The sequence below is a fragment of the Monopterus albus genome, unplaced genomic scaffold (genome assembly GCF_001952655.1).
Source record: "Monopterus albus unplaced genomic scaffold, M_albus_1.0 scaffold28.1, whole genome shotgun sequence".
Classification (NCBI taxonomy): domain Eukaryota; kingdom Metazoa; phylum Chordata; class Actinopteri; order Synbranchiformes; family Synbranchidae; genus Monopterus; species Monopterus albus.
Window position 1 is genome coordinate 1,410,374 of NW_018127908.1, and position 17,845 is coordinate 1,428,218.

Genomic DNA, 17,845 nt, shown 5'->3' on the forward strand with positions numbered 1-17,845 from the left:
TTCTTCACCACGACGGACCGGTACATCGACCGCATTACTGCAGAAGCTGCACCGATCCGCCTGTCAATCTCCCGTTCCATCCTTCCCTCACTCGTGAACAAGACCCCAAGATACTTGAACTTGTGGCAGGGACCCTCCACCAACCTGAAGGGAACAAGCCACCCTTTTCCAACTGAGAACCATGGCCTCGGATTTGGAGGTGCTGATTCTCATCCCAGCCGCTTCACACTCGGCTGCAAACCACCCCAGTGCACACTGGAGGTCCTGGTTTGATGGAGCCAACAGGACAACGTCGTCTGCAAAAGCAGAGACGAGATCCTGTGGTCCCCAAACCGGACTCCCTCTGGTCCCTGGCTGCGCCTAGAAATTCTGTCCATAAAAATAATGAACAGAACCGGTGACAAAGGGCAGCCCTGCCGGAGTGATAAAGTGATCCAGATATTATTAAATTTAGCCGTCAGTCAGCACACCGCTGCTGCTGTAAATAGCCGTATAAGTGTTATTTAAAATAATGGACCACTTGGTTTAAATGACCGGTGTTGTACCTGTAATTTATTTTAATGTAAGTGGTCTCTTGCAGCAATGAAGTAGTCATGTCATGCTGACGAGTCCTTGTGTCTATCAGTACCTCCTTTAGCAGTATTTATACTCCCTTAAACATATATCTTTTTGTCATTTAATGCTAACTGTGATTTTTATGGGATATTTTAGCAAACAATCATGTAAAACAGAAATGTAGTTTCTCCTCATCTATCTTCTTTTGAGATAGCTAGTAGGAAAAAGAAACAGAAAAGCAGGGAGGACTATAATGATCTTTCTCCAAACTTCATTTTTGGAAGAATGATACTTTACGAGAGGTCCTGACACTTTGCTAATGAGCACTGTCATTACTCCTTAAACAGGAACTCACAAAGTCTATTTAGTGTCAACCCTCTAAAATTCATCTTAGATTAACAGCACCTGCTGTGGTGGCGAAATGAAATATGGCTCCTTGCTTTTTTCATCCCCTCTGACTATAATTGATTACGGGGGTGCAGTAACTAGCAAATGCAGCGTTATTCAAGTCATTACATACTTGGCTAGGCAATGTTGGATTACTCTTCCAAATCCCCTGTTTATGCATTGTTGAAAACCGTGTTAAGCGTCCCTGGTCGGGCATTGGGCGATGTGAGGAAAATGTCGTTTAGCATCTCTAACAAGCTTGACATTGGAGTTATGTCCATTTCAGACAATTATAGCCCCAGCAGCTCCCCCCATTGCAAGTACACTGGGATCGTTAGAGAAAGATACAGATGATAAAGAACTGTAAGGGAAGAGCGAGAGACTCTTAGCTTCTTCTTTCTCGCTGGATTCCTCAACCTGGCGAATCGGGCTTCATTGACATGCAAACACAGCTGCTCTCCTCAGCTGTCTCACTTGTTCCTCTCACACACACACACACACACACACACACACACACACACTGAAGAATATACATACAGCCCTGGAAGAGTATTAGGTCTTAGGTTAGTGGAATTCTTTCAGAGAGAAGACCAATGTCACATGCTGATGTGTGTTTGTGTGCATAAGCGAGGCATTATGTTTTCTTAACTTCTGATTCCGTTAAGAGAGTAACAGAGTTTTTTTTTTCCCACTTACAATGACAAATTGGGAACATGTGGAAACATGGAGAGGGGAGATTAAAGAAAGGAGGGATGAATCAGAGAGGAGGACAGAAAAATAGAGAGTGAAGAGAATAACGTGAAAGAGAGATGGCAGTGTGATGATACAGAACCAAAGGAGTGAGGGGGAAAGATAAAGGAAGAAGCAAGAGAGGAAAGTAGAGAGATAAAGGAGAGTGAGACGGATTTGGGAGTAGGTCACCAGTTAGTGGGCCATGGAGTGGACAGTTCCATCTACTGCAGCAGCAACGACTTCACCTGCTGGAACATCAACTGCACCCTCAGAATATGTCTGGGATTTTTGTCTGTGTCTGTTGCTCTTCTTAGCACCTATTCCCCTGATGCGCAGCTGTTATTGTTGTGAGAAGAACAATTGGTGTGAAAGTCTAAACGGAGGAAGAGGAATTGTTCATTCATTTTACATAGCAAACATGCTGTTCCTGTGCCGCCTCGTCACAGCGGGAACATTTATCAAAGGGCTGAAGTCGAAGAACGGAGGAATGTGGTTTTTAAAACAATCTGCTGTACAAGAACAAACCATTACAAAACACATAGCATGTGTATATAATGGGTGCCTTTGCCTCTCAGAAGGGGAATGCTTATAGCTACTAGGAGTAGAAGTATGCAGCTTCCCCAACTACCCTGCTGAAAATAGACAAAAGACCCTTTTCTGAGCGAAGCGTCTTCTGTTTACAGCTGCAACAATTAGTCAAGGATTAATCTGCGATTTAACAAAATTATTACAAAGGGAGAGACCTACAGAATTTTTAAATTTGACGCTTTAATATATTCAGGGTTGAATGAAGAAATAGATTACAAGCTTTTTTAAATAATAGTCCTGCATTATCCTCATGGAGATGTTTGATAATTTAATTTCATCCTATTTTTTTCTCTTCTTGTATGATATTGGACTTTTTGTTTTAATGGGGTGTCTATTGCAGTGATTGTAGATTTTACTACATATGCGGTAAAACCCATAAAAAGTACCAGGGGTATAAAATTATTTATATTTCTGCCCTGATGAAGACCTGGTTAGTTCAAAGTTTTTTCTTTTTATAATGTGCGATTATTTTGAAAATCAATCAAAAAAGGGGCAAACATTCTCTGATTTCAGCTTCTCAAATGTGACAATTTGCTGTTTTTCCTTGTCATATGATAGTAAATTGAATATCTTAAAGCTTTAAACTATTGGTTGAACAAAACAAAGTGAAAAAATTGAAAGTGTCCTAATAATTTTAGGACATAATAATGAAATAATAATTAGCTCTTACCAGTAAAGACAGAGGTTTTAACCATTTTACTCTCCTGACTCCCTCTGACAGCGATAAGGCTGATTTCATATTCTGTAGCAGGAAAGAGGCTGGACAAGGTGTAGTTGGTCACATCATTGTCAATCGCCATGCTGTCCACTCGACCTGCAGGAGACACCAGAAACAGGTGATGCTGCTTAGCCAACTGGAGTGTATGTGTCATCACAGAGTAAATATTTAATCAGTGCAGAACCTTATTTAAACTCAATTTCAATGATAAAATGTTAGACTTAATTAGGTATAATAGGGTTTGCTCTCTATCTTCCATCAGAGAAACCTTCTACAGCAAAATGCCATGTTCATTTAAGTGTAACAAGGAAAAGCAGTGGGTCACATATGATATACAGTATATTGATATTATAAACACCATGTTATTAAGATGCAAGGAGCACAAATATTACTGTATTTAAACTACATGCTACCTCTAGCTGATTGGTAGGACAACTTATAGTATTCAAATGGGGCCAGTGGTTTGATCCAAGAGATGGTGACTGCGTCCTCGGTCACCTCCGACACCATCATCTCTTTTGGTGAATCCATGCCTACGAGAGGGACAACGGGTAAGAAAATTTTAACGTGGTCAGAATAGCCCACAATGGAAACACTGAAAATGGATTTTTTAAAAAGGAAAATCTTGCTTTAATGGTTGACAAGAGTTTATTCTGATCCCAGAAGTACAAGAGGAGCACATTACATAACATATTATGAAGCAAGTTCAGAAATTAACATGACCATTTAAAAGAAACCATGCCAGTATTTCAGTAATCCATGTTTAGCCCATTTTTAATCTCCTCTTCAGTACATTTACATAAATAGACCCGTCTTTGGTCTGGGAAGTGCATGCATTTTTAATGCAAATTTATATGTTTTTAAAAATCTAAAGATATTCCAGGAGAAATCCAGCTGTATCCAGCTAAAAGACTACAATGAGCGGCATTAGCATTGAGACTGAGCAGGGTTTACACAGAGGAAATTCCCCCCCTGCCGACAATTTGTTTTATGTGTCTCCTGAGACGACTGAGCTGCCACAGAAAAGGTTAGAGCAAAAACTATGTGAGCAAACAATTAAACTCATAGCAGGACGTTAGCCATTAGCAAAAGAAATAGAGGGATAAAGAAAATTAGAGAGGGGGATAGAAAAGGAGAACAAAGAGGAGAAGGAGAGTAAGAGATTGCTTCCATCTTTTTTACGGACAGGGGGCAAAACAGGAAGCACTGAACCAACAACTCCCTGTTTCCTTCTCTGAAAAGAAGAATGAATATCATTCACAAGCATAGGGGACAATTTGTAACACTTGGCTTTAAACTCATTTAAATTCCACTTGCATAAAATACAGTAGCATTTATATAAGTAGTGATTATTCATTCATGCATATCTTACTGAATATATTTGCTTTGGCAAAGGTGGTACATAAGAGTACTGGCTGAATTATACTTTGTCATAATGCTTCCTTGGGGTTACAGAACAGTTCTGTCAGAGCTATCTACTACTGTTGTCTACATCCCTTGAGAAGATCACAATTCAATTTTCACTGTGTAAGCTAATAAATGGCCCTCATGCTGAATCTAATTAAGGCTCCCTTTACACCGACCATAGCAGACAATCACGGCCCTATGAACCATTCTGTCTTCTATAGCTGTGGCTGAAGCCTGTAGGAAATCAGCAAATTTTAGATGTAGAAATTGGAGGAACTAAATGCTAAAAGCACACCTAATTATACGCAGAAAGCCAGAGTGCCATCTTCCGTCAGCAATCACACTCAAACATGCGAGATCAAAGAAGGATATCAAAATTACCAGAGTCTGAAAACTGGTGCAAGAAATGCTGTACATCTGTCTCAGAATCCCTGCCCAATTTCATCCTTCAAATCTGCTTATCATCATGTGTGGGTGAACGTAAAGAGAGAGAGAGAGAGAGAGAGGGAGCTGCAAGCTGCCAGGGTATTGTATGAAATTGGCATGGCAATAAGACGACAGCATGCAGGTGCCTCTGGCACTGATGCAAAGTTACCATCACTATTGTTCAATGACGACTTCCCTCTTTTCTCTATTTATCTTCATCCCGCTCATATTTTGTACTTGTATGTACTTGTTTTCCTCCTTTCCAAAGAAAAAATATCAAGATTGTCTTTTTTGTTTTGCCCATTGTCTCAGGCAGGTTATAATACTTCTACTACCGAGTCTGTTCATTCGTCCTGTTCCCAGATGTGAATAGCACACTTGTAATGAAAAGAAATGTTCTTACCAGCTCCACAGTAAACCAGTTATTGAAAAATTTAATAGTAATCCTATTGTATTTCTAAAGTACGATGAAGGTTTGAAGCATAATTGTGTCGCAGCTGAAAGTAAAACATTTTGATCAAAAGAAACAGTGAAAAGTGGACAAGTGAGGAGATAAAAGAGAAAATTACATTAATTCAAAGGGGCAGACAGTGGACAGGAAACTGAACATCAACTTTCATAGTAACAGTTTAAGACTTGATGCTGCACTCGTCCTTTCCCTCTGTCTCCTTTCTCCTCTGATATGTCCTCCTCTAATAAAGAGTAGAACATACTGTATTAGCCATTTCTCAAATGTTGCAATACTGTGTTTGAGTTTAGATTTAACACTAGATCTCTACTAACCTCCATGAAGCTAAACTGTCATCTGATACTGTAGAGGAACAAAACATATTAGGATCTTTGGTGCTGTGTCTGGCAAAGACAAAAAAGAAAAGAAAGACCTCTAAGGCAGAGCTCTAATTACAAAACTCATTCTGCAGTGGCTCTGTGCAAATGAAATGCTCAAACAGCATTTTTGCAATACATATTTAATTTAAAATCACTTTGTATTTCCATTTCATACCCAGATTTTCCTCCTCTTGTCTTTAACACTCTACCTCACACATGCTAATTCACTGCTTTCTATTCAAAAAATCCTTTCTTTCCAGTTCCTAAGCTCAGTTTTCTTTCTTAATCCTAAATAAGACTCAGAGACTCCGGTGCCATTTGTATCAATAAGTCCCGTAGAGAACGGTGCAACTTATTCATAATCATGGAAGGGATTAGTCAGTCAGTTAACTGGGTAGTTGATCAACAGAAAAATAATCACTGAAGTCAGTTTACAAGAAAAGACAAAGACACCAAACAGTACCTAGTTACAGCTTCTCAGTTGCATGGATTTTCTGTTTTTTTGCCTTATGTTTGATTAATTTGGGGGCTTGGAGTGTTGGTTGGATAAAACAAGCGGTTTAAAGATGCCACCTTAAGTTTTTGAAGATAGAGATGGACGTCTTTCACTATTTTCTGACATTTTATTTAACAAACAATTAACAAATTAACCAAACTTCACATTAATTGGCAGTGTAAATAGTTGTTCACTGCACTGCATGTAGAGAAAAGCTTACACATAGTGGCCATGCAGAGAAACTGGTATGACTCATGGGTACAAAACTATTTAGAGCAACCTCAGGCCACAGACCTTTACTATGATGCTCATGTTTATCTGTCCTCATCAGTGTCACACCTCAGTCACCTTAGGCAGCACTTTGCCATGAAATCAAGCAGCTCACCTGTAGTGAACGATGCTGTAATGGGTTCAGAGGTAACATCCCCCTGTATTGTGATTAGACTGATGGTGTACTGAGTGGACGGCAGCAGCCCCAGGACCAGAGACCTTGTCTTGAAGCCGTCCAGTGTCACCTTAGAGGTGTCGGTCCCATCAGCAGAGCTGTAGCTCAGGATGAAGAGGTCTGCAGGTGGGGCCGGGGCATTCCACGCCACCAACACAGAATCTGAAGTCACCTCTGACAAGTAGAGGTGGGTTACAGGCCTGATTCCTGGTGGAACGGAAGGGTTCAAAGGTCACCAGAGTTTTCAAGGAAAGGCATGAAGTTGAAACAAAAGGAAAAATAGACAGCTGTCCTCAATATGGAGATGACAGACAAGGAATTCAGTGATGGATGGAACAGTCCTGGATGGTTTAACAGATCATTAATAATACTGTTGAGAAAATTGGCCTTGGATGTAATCTTGATGGGGCAGATGAGCAACAGAGCAGGCCACAGTCATGTGGAAGTAATTATTTAATTGGTCATAAAGGAAAAGGAACTAATGAGATTACCGGCATAGAGATGAAGATGTGATGGGACCGTTCACAATACAAAAGTGGACACATTACGATGATAGCAGATGCTGTTGTCAAAAAATACAAGCTGAACAGAAGATGATGTAATGAATATGAAGCAGTGTATCAGCTGACACAGCAACAAATGCAAAAGGATTTGAATTTAATTAGCTACATGGCACAGAAGGTGTTTGATTCCTTAAAAAAAAGTACAAATAAAAGTCAGACTATAAGTGCTACTGTGAAAACATTCTGCAGAGTCTCTAAAGTCTAAGGGAGAAAAAAGCCCGATGATGTGATTAGCGTTTTGGATTGAAGACTTACAACAAAGTGCATTACAAACTGTGGGGGCAGAGTTTAAACGGGCATTTACTAGGCGATATGTACGGGGCCCCCGAGAGCCGAGCAAACTGCAAAACCTACGGTTATCAACAAAACACAAGCAAGCTCTAAAAATATCTTCACCAATTTGACAACACATGCCCATTATATACAGCAGAAAAATGCTGCAAAGTGAAACAACCAACTGCAGATGTGTTTCCCGGGGACATTAAAAAGCGATGAACACAACAGAGGCATGCGTCTTGTTGTCGTGGTGAGCCATTAAATTACTGAAAACGTCAGTGGTGTTGGAAAACTCTTTCAAAACTCTGATTGCATGAGTCTGATATTCATCCAGATGTGTGTTAATGCTGCAGCATTTGTGTTTGACTGATTTGTTTGTTCTTCCCATTTTGCTATTTTTTTTTTTTTTTTTGTGCATGTGTTGTCAAATTGGTGAACATATTTTCTTAATTTGCTTGCTTTATTTGTGCTTGTGTTGCAGTGGGTTGAGCTTTTAGAGTGTAGTGGCAGAGTTGATGTTAAGTATTTATTTCACACTCACTAAGCTTAAATAGATAACTTTGCCACAACAAGAGTCACCATAAACAATGGTCTGGTGAAAATATGCTATTATCAGTTGCATTATGTGAAATGTAGGGTTGGTCTATTTGTCCAGATACCAGGGCCTACAAGGGAGGATACAGCATCTTGGCTGCTTCCAAAAGTGCAAAAGTTTAATACTACATCACCTCACAGTGTTAATGAATGAGATGTGACAAAGAGGCACTGAACTGTTAAAAAACCCTATTAGTTGTAATTTAAAAAAACAAAAAAAAACAATTATTTGTCAAATTATGCAGCGGTTGCCTCACTCTCACACTGGTGTTAGCACTATACATCTTAAAACTCCTTGAACAGAATAAGCATGGATTAATAAATGAATAAACAAATGAATCTATGAAAAATATATGAAAATGAATACTACATACTATAACTACACAGTGCTCTAGTGCTCACTGAGCAATGTAGTGTAAAGGCACAACTGCAACGATATAAAGTGTCAGAGGAACAAACTGAAGGACAGACGGTGGTTCCCCAAAGGCAGTCTGGGCTTTGTATACAATCATAACATTGGATCATTACTTTGGATTATTCCCAGTTTTCCTCCTTATGATGAGTTCACTTGAGTGCAAGCAGACAGATGTTGCCAATATGACCCAAGTGAACGTCGGATGAGAAAATGACAGGTAATTATTTTTTCTCTGATTCTCTTGATCTGTCATTTTATCATTTTATCATGGTCGCTCCTCTCCAGATGGTTAGAAGGAAGCTGCTGATAATAGAAGATGATGGATGTGATGATGACCACTGCCGTGATGGTGAAGGAGAAAAGAGATGATGGTGATGATGAGAGTGATGAAGAAAAGAATGACAGCTTTGACGGCAGGTAAGAACATGCCCGTCATTTTTGACACCATTCTTTGTTGGACTGAAAATCACATCAAGCTTTGTGTAAAAATAACAAAGAACCATCAGAGCTGAGCTTACTGATAGGCAATCCAGAAAGTAGTTGGACAGACAGACACAAGTCAGGAAGAAGTTGTGATTGAAATTCTTAGACAGTGAGATAACACTGAGCAGTGCAATCAGACAAAATGTGGTGTCGAAAAGAAACCAGAAGAAACAGAAACAAATACATTTTGATGCAAAACAGAAGTGCACTTAGGGAACACTTGTAACAAGCTCATTAGCTGATTTGACTAATTTACCTCCACTAATTGCTTCTTCAAAGTCATTAAAAGTCCTCTGTTTTCTTTTAGTGTGACTCGCCTTACCTGCTGCCACACTTCTGTTCATTACAGTCACCATTCAATTTATTATGCACCACTGTTGTTAAAACTGTTGTCTAGCTTTCTGCAGTAATAGGCTAATCAATCATGTCTTTGAGCACAAGAAACACTCAGTAGTGAATTTAGTTATGTCTGATAATTGAGTTGAGTAAACCCATGCTGTACCACAACCTTGATACTTTGTAGTAAATATCATCTGTTGCAAAGACAAAGAGAAAGGAGCATTGTTTGCACACTTATGTCAGTGAGGGAGGCTATGCTAAATTATAGAAATGCCTCTTCTGTGTAATGCAGTATGGTTTAATCAGCAGCACAAACTACAGCCTCCACAATGATCACACAGTTGAATCAACACCTCTTTAAAACAACTCCAACAAAAAGAGGATTCATCACAGCATTGCTGTCATTACTTTTAGCTAGCTGTATCTAATACAGTGCCGCAGGCATCATGTAGTTTTTTTTAGGCCAGCTCGGAAGTTAGCATCACCCTGGTTCCCACGACAAAAAATCCATGGGGATTTTTCCATAGGCTGTTGGATTACTGCAGAAAATAAGCTCTGTGACCAGCAATGGTTTGTGACAGTTACACCTTTTGTTCAACAAGATAATCTTCACAAATAAACACCACAGTTATGGTTTTTGAAGCCCAAAGATGATCGCCAGATGTAAAAAGCTATTGTTAGACTATAAACAAACTACACCACAGACCCATGACTTCAGCCTTACCATACTTTTAATTTGATTTGGCGCATTTACGTCTTCTACAAAATCCTTTTCTCTTAGTGTGACCTGATCTAGCTAGTGATCATGGCTGGGTCAGTCAGAATAGTTTGTGAGTAGAGGAGTCTCTGTGTACGACATGATGACGGCTAATGTACCAGACAGCCTCTGTAGTCTCATTTAGCCACTTGTTAGCAACCGCTGTTTTTAAGACATGTAAAAGCATTAAACATCACAACTGGTGTATTTACCAAAATATGTTTTGTCATAGAACAAAACATGAAAATGTATTGGCCTTGTATCAGGTGTCTAACCAAAAACCCATTCATAAAACCCATCGACTTCAGGGCGAGGGAACCGGAAGGGCAAAAATGCTGACTCAGTTCTGGGTTTTAGGACTCACTACGCTCTATAAAGTGCCGACTGAGTGTAACTCAAAGATATGATCTCATCCCACTTGATCATCTTTTCATCCTTAGAAGTCCTAAAACCCATCGACTTCAGGGCGAGGGAACCGGAAGGGCAAAAATGCTGACTCAGTTCTGGGTTTTAGGACTCACTACGCTCTATAAAGTGCCGACTGAGTGTAACTCAAAGATATGATCTCATCCCACTTGATCATCTTTTCATCCTTAGAAGTCCGGTGTCTCTTAATAATACTGATGCTACTAAGACAGTTCAGCTGTCTGAGTAAATAAAAAGAGACCATTCCCTGTACCTGTGAAAGCATCTATGGTGGCTGCAGAGCTCTGCTGTCTTCCTCTCCTTGCTGCTACAGTGATAGTGTACTCAGTCCCGGGCTCAAGGTCTGTCAGAGTGGTGGTGGTTACATCTTTAGGCACTGTCAGCTGGAACAAGAAGAAGCAGTCAAACATATATTTGATGGGATTTCTCTACACGTTCAGACTACTTCACAGTCACAGCCTTGTTTGTACTTATATGGATGAGCATAAGTGTACAATATACTGTACACCTGCATGTCAATTTGTATGTGCAATGTTACCTCAGCTGTGACGCCAGAGGAGGATGTATAGATGACCCTGTAGTGGTCGATGGGGCCCTGGACCACACCCCACACCAGAGTGATGCTGTTGTCTGTAGAAGCCGTCACAGTTAGATCCATGGGCACATCCAGACCTAACAGAGGAAAACAGGACTTCACTACAAGTGCAGGTGCTATGAAATGTTTTCAGTATAAAAAGTAAAACAGAAAACCAAACCATTTATGAGGAATGCTGCATGAGCATGTTAGCTGTTAAACACAAGTGGCTGTGGTTGGGAGGCGACCGCTCTGCCCACTGAACCACAGACACCCCCATTATAAACACTATAAACTGTATATAAAAATGGATGACATCACCACTTCCTGCCACCATACAAATGTGAAGTCAAAATATTGCCAACACGAAGGCGCCACCAATCTTGTTTTTCTGATGTATTTTGCAACCAGACTTTGTGCAGTAGTGACCACAGATAGAGCTGCGATATCAGGCCACCAGTCAAAGCTGTCAAATAATCTTACATACGCCTCTTTTGATGTCATCAAATAACTCAGAGTGATAATATCTACCTCGAAATTATCTTTGGGAACAATTTATTTACTTTGTACTGAATTTTTAGTTTCATTACATTAATAATTCATAGTTTCTGTTGTATTCTTATCTAGTGGACATCTAATTCTTTGGAGCAGCATAAGCATCAGAAGAAATATTTGAATTTAGGAAGTTCATTACCAAAAGAATTCTGTATTAAACTAATGACTCCACATTCTGTATCGCATGCTTTTGCACTAGTTGTGTTCTCATGTTTCTTCTCTCCTGCAGCAATGACCCAATTTTCCCACTGGATGATCAATGTTCAAGTCTAATCTTCTATTGCACTGTTTTTTTTTTTTAACATTGAAAGTTTTCACAGCGTCTTTTCAAGTGAAGTTTTTTTTTTTTACAAAAACTAAAGACAGAACTAAATAAAGCCAGTGGAAAAGATGCTTTCAGCGACTCACACTTAAAACATTAGTACAGCTATGTGCCAGGCAGGAGGTGTTTTCAGATTATTTAAAGCTTTTTGAGAAGAAGTGATAGATGTAGTAGTGCAGTTGAAAGAGAGTGCACAGAATTTCGGGAGACAGGTGCGGGAGGGGAGTTTGGCTGAAAGAGACTGTTCTTAAGGCAAATAGAGGCATAATTCTGCAAAGGGCAAAACACCTTCAGCCATTAAAATAACTGCAGCGGGAGGAAAAATGTGCTTGGCAGTCACCATGATGGGAAAACTCTGTGAAGCAGCCCTCTACACTAACATTTCAAACAGAAGGTTAAATTGGGTCCTTTTTTTCTTTCAGCCAAACAACGTAAAACACAATAAAAATTCAAACAGCCGTTCAAGTACTGAGGTAAAGGGAAGGCCATTACCGAAATGGTATGCATTATTACAGCTTTAAAAAGCTGTAACAACAGGGACTTTGACTCAAGTCAGTAGAAAGAAACAGCCACACACACACCTTTCTAAAAAGTACAAATGTGACCAAAATCTAAATCACTAAAACAAATGTTAATGGTTGCGGTAGGAGCCTGACACGCACCATTCCACTGTCAAAGTTGGTATTGTATCTTTTTATATGGTCACTTAACTGTGTGTGTATATTATTAACATTTGACCCAAATCATGCTCATATGAGGTTTTGTTGACAGTTTCAGGATCCAATGGAGTTATGAGATTTAGTCACAGCTTGGCGCTTGTCAAAATCATTCAGATCCTTACACTTGACCATTTAACCTACTTCTAACATATCAACTTGGAGGACTGGATGTTCACTTGGTGCCTAATAAACCCCACACACTGACAGGTGCTATAGCAACGAGATAATCAGTGTTACTCGCGTCACCTGTCATTGGTCATAATGTTATGGCTGATGCTGTAAACAGTAATTCACTCACCTGTCCTGGCGTTCATCGTTGCTGGAGTACTCTGGTTGCTACCCTTCATAGCAGAGATGCCAATGCCATATTCTGTGCCTGGCAGCAGGTCTGAGGCACAAAGACAGAAAGAGAACCACTAACTACTGTAATTTAATGCACGATATAAAAAGTAATTGTCACAGAAACTTCACTCTCTCCTCCTAACACTGCATGTAAACCGCACAACTGATCAGTTTCAAGTTAATTTAGTATGTCCAGAGTGAGTTTCTCAGACTCAGAGGTGAAGAGACGAGCAGAAATGAGTGGGCGTGGTGGTGATTATTAAAGGAGTGGGGGAGAGAAAGCTTTAGAGCAGGGAGAGCATTGATTGCTGTGGCCAAACAGAATAACACAAGGACCTTTTGCTTCTATTCTCATGCTGGCCATGCCCTTTTCAGCACTATTGCCTTTCAGAAAAAAAACCTCCCAGCTGACCCCTTCTTCTGACAGGCCTTCAATAAGCTTGCAGGACAGCACACATTTCTACAGATACAATCAGTTGCCTGTCAGCCAGGCATTAGCTGGGGAGATAATCCCACCATGTAAAACACACAGACACTTCCCAGCTTCTTCAGTACACATTGTGATATATTAAAGGCATCGGGGATAAGGCTGCACTGAGCAAAAGAGCCGTACAGATGTTGATCATAAATAATTCAGGAAAAATCGACTACACAGCAAACTAAATGAAAGCAAAACACCACTCTTCTTCACTGACCTGCGAGAGTGGTCTTAGTGATGGCTCCTTCGTTTCGTGGTACAATGACTTTATCATACTGATCTCCTGCTAATGTGCTGTACACCACCTGGTAGCCCTCCACCTGAGTTTAAACATTTACAAAACCAAAATGTGAGTAACGTTTGAAAACAGCTTCACATTTTACCCCCACAAAATACTTTATTTTGCATGGGCTCAGTATGATATTTGTCTCTGTGTCAACACTCTGCAGAATCATGAAGAGGAATAAATTTGCAGTACTAATGGACATCAAGACAGAGCGGCATCATGAGTCTGGGCGCATAGTTAGTGAGTCCTGGAAAACAAATATCACTGCTGGGTGAAACAACAGGATTTATTTCATTTTAATTCAAAGTAAAACATTCAGTGACCACTTGCACCCAGTGATGTGTTTACCAAGCTGACAAAAAACACACCCACCTGGTTGTGATGATAAAGTGTTAAAAAAAGACAATTTAGAGAAGTGGGAGGAATAAATATCTGTGTTAAGGCCTGTGGGCAACAAGGGTCTGCAAAGGGCAGATAAGATCTAATTAGTTATTTTACAAAAAGTACTCAAGTAAAAGTACAACTAAATGAAAACTACTCCAAGCTTTTTTTTTTTGAACATTAGTTTTACACTGATCTGCCGTAACCATTTATCCTTCCTTAGACCACTGTTGGTAGGTACTAACCACTGCAGACTGGGAACACCCAGCAAGATCTGCAGTGTGGGAGATGCTCTGACCCAGTCATCACAGTTTGACCCTAGTCAAAGTCACTCAGATCCTTACGCTTGCTCGTTTTTCCTGCCAACACATTAACTTCAAGGACCGAATGTTCACTTGCTGCCTAGTACTGTACAGTCCACACACTGACAGGTGCCATTGTAAGGAGATAATCAATGTTATTCACTTCTGTCAGTGGTCATAATGTTAAGCTGATACAATCCGATATACAGTATATTAGTGGATCATTTTAACTGATTCATTAACAGGTTCAGTAAGCAACACTGTTATGATAGCTCATCAATGTGGAGTTCATTTTATCTAATTTATATTTTGTTGGCTTTTAATCTGCAATTTACTAAATAAATACAACAGAGTAATAAGTACACTGCCCTCTAAAATGTAGCAGAGGAAATGAACTTTACAATAAAAACTGACATTCAGATGCCTAAACATTGTGTTGTGTTAAGATAAATACCCCACCTATTCATCACCCAAAGTGGCTGGAAACAAACCCTGTCTAATTACCTCAGCCTCACTGTTGTCCCATTCAAGCTCCAGGGTGGTGGAGGTCTTGGACACAAGCCGCAAGTTCTTGGGAGCATCGATCTCTGAGAAGAACGATAAAGCTGACAATGTTGGGGACACTGAGACCAGTTCTCAGGGATTGTGAACAAGCAAACATCAGCAGTTTAAGCAGAACCAGACAAGGATACAGCCAGACTGTCATTTACTATAGTTACTCTGCATGTAAGATTATACAATTCACTCTAAATCTAATTATTTGCAAACATTCCCATTCATTTACTTTCTTGTAACAATTCTTTAAAACATACATACTGTGTATGTATATATATATATGAAATAGGTGATTTTATTTGGTTCTGTGAATAACATGTAGATGTTCTGAGACCATATGCATAAATTTTAGATGTTAATGAGGTTGTTTACAGCAAGCTAAACACATTGCAACCTAAGAAAACATGCTAATAGACTAAACACAAGGAAAACATCTCCACCAGTCTGTAAAGGGAGAAAACAACTAAATACAGAGTGGCATTGCTTTGAGCTCTCAGGCTTGTTTCCAAATCAGTGCTGTCTCCTGCACAAAGCATGACCTCGAACAGAAGCTCACTACTATATCCAGTCTAGTGTACATTAAACACTATGGTATGCATTAGGCCATACAGTATGTTATAACTGTTCTATTCCCAGAGGCAGGCAGAGGATGACACATATACTGCTATCACCACATCTGCTTGCTTTCAGACCTCACCGGTAGTAAATTCAGTGGAAATGGATCCACTCTCGTTTCCTTTGCGCACACCACTGACAGACACCTCATAACGTGAGCCAGGACGCAGAACCTGTGGCACGAATGGAAAAAACAGTTTAGTCTGTTTAATATCTTGGCGTGGATTTTTTGTTTGTTTCTTCTTGTTTTATCTCCACACACAGAAGGCAGGCAGGCTCTGAGATTAGATATTCTAATAAGCATGACAAGTCTACGCACACACAATATTAGTAAAACTATACTTGTGGGTACAGTGTAATAACCCCAAAGCAACTCTCAACCCAAAGATAAAAAGCTTAACTTGTGCTACTGGCTGCTCTGTCCGCAGACGGCAGGCGAGTCCGCATGTGTCTGTACTGTATGATCAGGATAAGATGAACTGCATGCACACACTCACTCACCTGCAGGGAGTACTGGCTGAGTGTGGGCTGAAGGCGGAAGGTGGTCCGCGGCCCCTCCCCTTCCACAACGCCGTATCGCAGCACAATCTGATCAATCTTAGCCTTCGGTAGTGTCCACTCCACAAACGCCACGGTATCAGACACATCTCGCACAATCAGCTGGGTGGGGCCATCAATCACTGTGTAAGAAAGTAAAAAAGAAAGAGGTTTGAGGGCATTGCTGCCATTGTTGCACGATTATCTGACTCAGTGTAATAGTAGTTACTAGTTAGTATTATTATTTTGAAGGTCAATGAATTAATTGAATCATGTTTCTGCTCTACAGTCAGTATTCACAGTGAAGCTAGAACAAAATGTTTGTGTTAATACTCTGCGCTTCAAGCTTCTGTTGCAGTTCTATAGATGTTATCAGAAAAAAGCTGTTGACAGCCAAGTATGTAAAAAGAATAAGCCATGATTAAAGTGTCTCCATGCTGACTGCTAGAAAACAGCACTTATTAGGTGTGAAGAGCTGGAAACACTTCAGGCATGAAAAGTGAAACCACCATCTTGTTATGATAAAATATTGACTGTATTGTCTAGGGGCTGGCCACGAGGGGAACCCATGTGAACGTCACATTTCACATACAGAGCGATATAGGGCCTGTGCTCTCCTTTAAGTTTTTCTTTAAGCTTTAGAGATCTAAATAAGTCACAGACTTAGGGTTGACATATTGCAGGTCCATCCTGATCCTTGATGTATTAGAAATTGGCCCCTTGGGTCTCGTCCTAGAAAACATCTTGAGGAAGACGGCAGCAGAGAATCAGTCCCCGTCAGCTGTCCTCTCCCTCTGGTTTTCTTCCAAATCCTCATCGCACTCCCTCCGCGGAAGGATAAATCTTTGCTATAAATAATTGAGTATCTCCAAATTTGCCTTTTCCTCCTTCTTTATCTAATAAGGTGTCCTGCAGTGGGCCACCGTGAAAAATTAATGAGTGTGTGCCATGAATTATTAATTGGTACTTAATTACAATCCATGAAAAGAACAAAGACTTGACAGGAAATTGATGATGTTTTGACTGTAGACATCAAGGTTTGAATTGCTATGGATGAGGTTTGAACTGGATCCATTAGAGCTGTCTAAGTAGTGTCAGCTGGGTGAGGGGTGGGGGCAATACCTCACTGAGGTTTACATGAGGGACATAAATGGGCTGCTGCTTCCTCCTTAGCTCAAATATTTGCAACTTTTCTTAACCAAGCAAACAACTGTGATCACATTTTGCTTCAAATGTTGCTAAATCCTGATTAATGCACCAAAGTATATAGCATCCCCTTTCTTCACACCACTCACGCCAGACCAGTGAGAAGTAGAGCTGCATTTTTCTGTCTGAACCCGACCTGTACTCGAGAGTGTGGCGTCTGAACACAAGTCAGACCTGACAAGCTTATACTAGCCGACATGAGCCAGACGCAGTTGAATTTGTATGTTGTCTTTCCCCTTATCATTAAATGGATCAGACATCTGAGTGCTCTATCCATTTAGCCTAAAGTTTGACATTTGACCTTTGTGTCCAAACCCAACCTGGACCCTTGCATTTCTAAATTTCTGTCCCAACCCAGCCCAAATGCTCAAGTGTATATATTGTGGGTGACATGAATGCAAATATCACTGATAACAGTTCTGTCTTTGTGAAGCATATGGTGCATTTTTGTGTTGATAATAATCTGATTTTGTCTAGTAGAGAGCTCTTGCCTAGTCAGAGCTATACATATATACAGTAAGTGAAGCCTGGCACTCTA

The 17,845-nt window shown here is 40.2% G+C and overlaps 1 protein-coding gene across 8 annotated transcripts in view; it reads right to left on the reverse strand.

The window, feature by feature from the left end:
- The window catches only part of tnr (tenascin R (restrictin, janusin)), a 158,602-nt gene that overhangs the window by 26,188 nt on the left and 114,569 nt on the right, over positions 1-17,845 (reverse strand). For 6 of the 8 annotated variants that reach the window (XM_020595656.1, XM_020595658.1, XM_020595659.1 and 3 more), the window contains 10 exons: positions 16,066-16,244; positions 15,647-15,737; positions 14,899-14,999; positions 13,643-13,745; positions 12,904-12,993; positions 10,974-11,107; positions 10,689-10,818; positions 6,523-6,789; positions 3,394-3,513; positions 2,933-3,076 (listed from right to left, as the gene is read on the reverse strand). In XM_020595656.1, the coding sequence (XP_020451312.1) occupies positions 2,933-3,076; positions 3,394-3,513; positions 6,523-6,789; positions 10,689-10,818; positions 10,974-11,107; positions 12,904-12,993; positions 13,643-13,745; positions 14,899-14,999; positions 15,647-15,737; positions 16,066-16,244 (1,359 nt within the window). The remainder of the gene's footprint in view (positions 1-2,932; positions 3,077-3,393; positions 3,514-6,522; positions 6,790-10,688; positions 10,819-10,973; positions 11,108-12,903; positions 12,994-13,642; positions 13,746-14,898; positions 15,000-15,646; positions 15,738-16,065; positions 16,245-17,845) is intronic. The other 2 variants (XM_020595657.1, XM_020595662.1) reach the window with 2 other exon arrangements.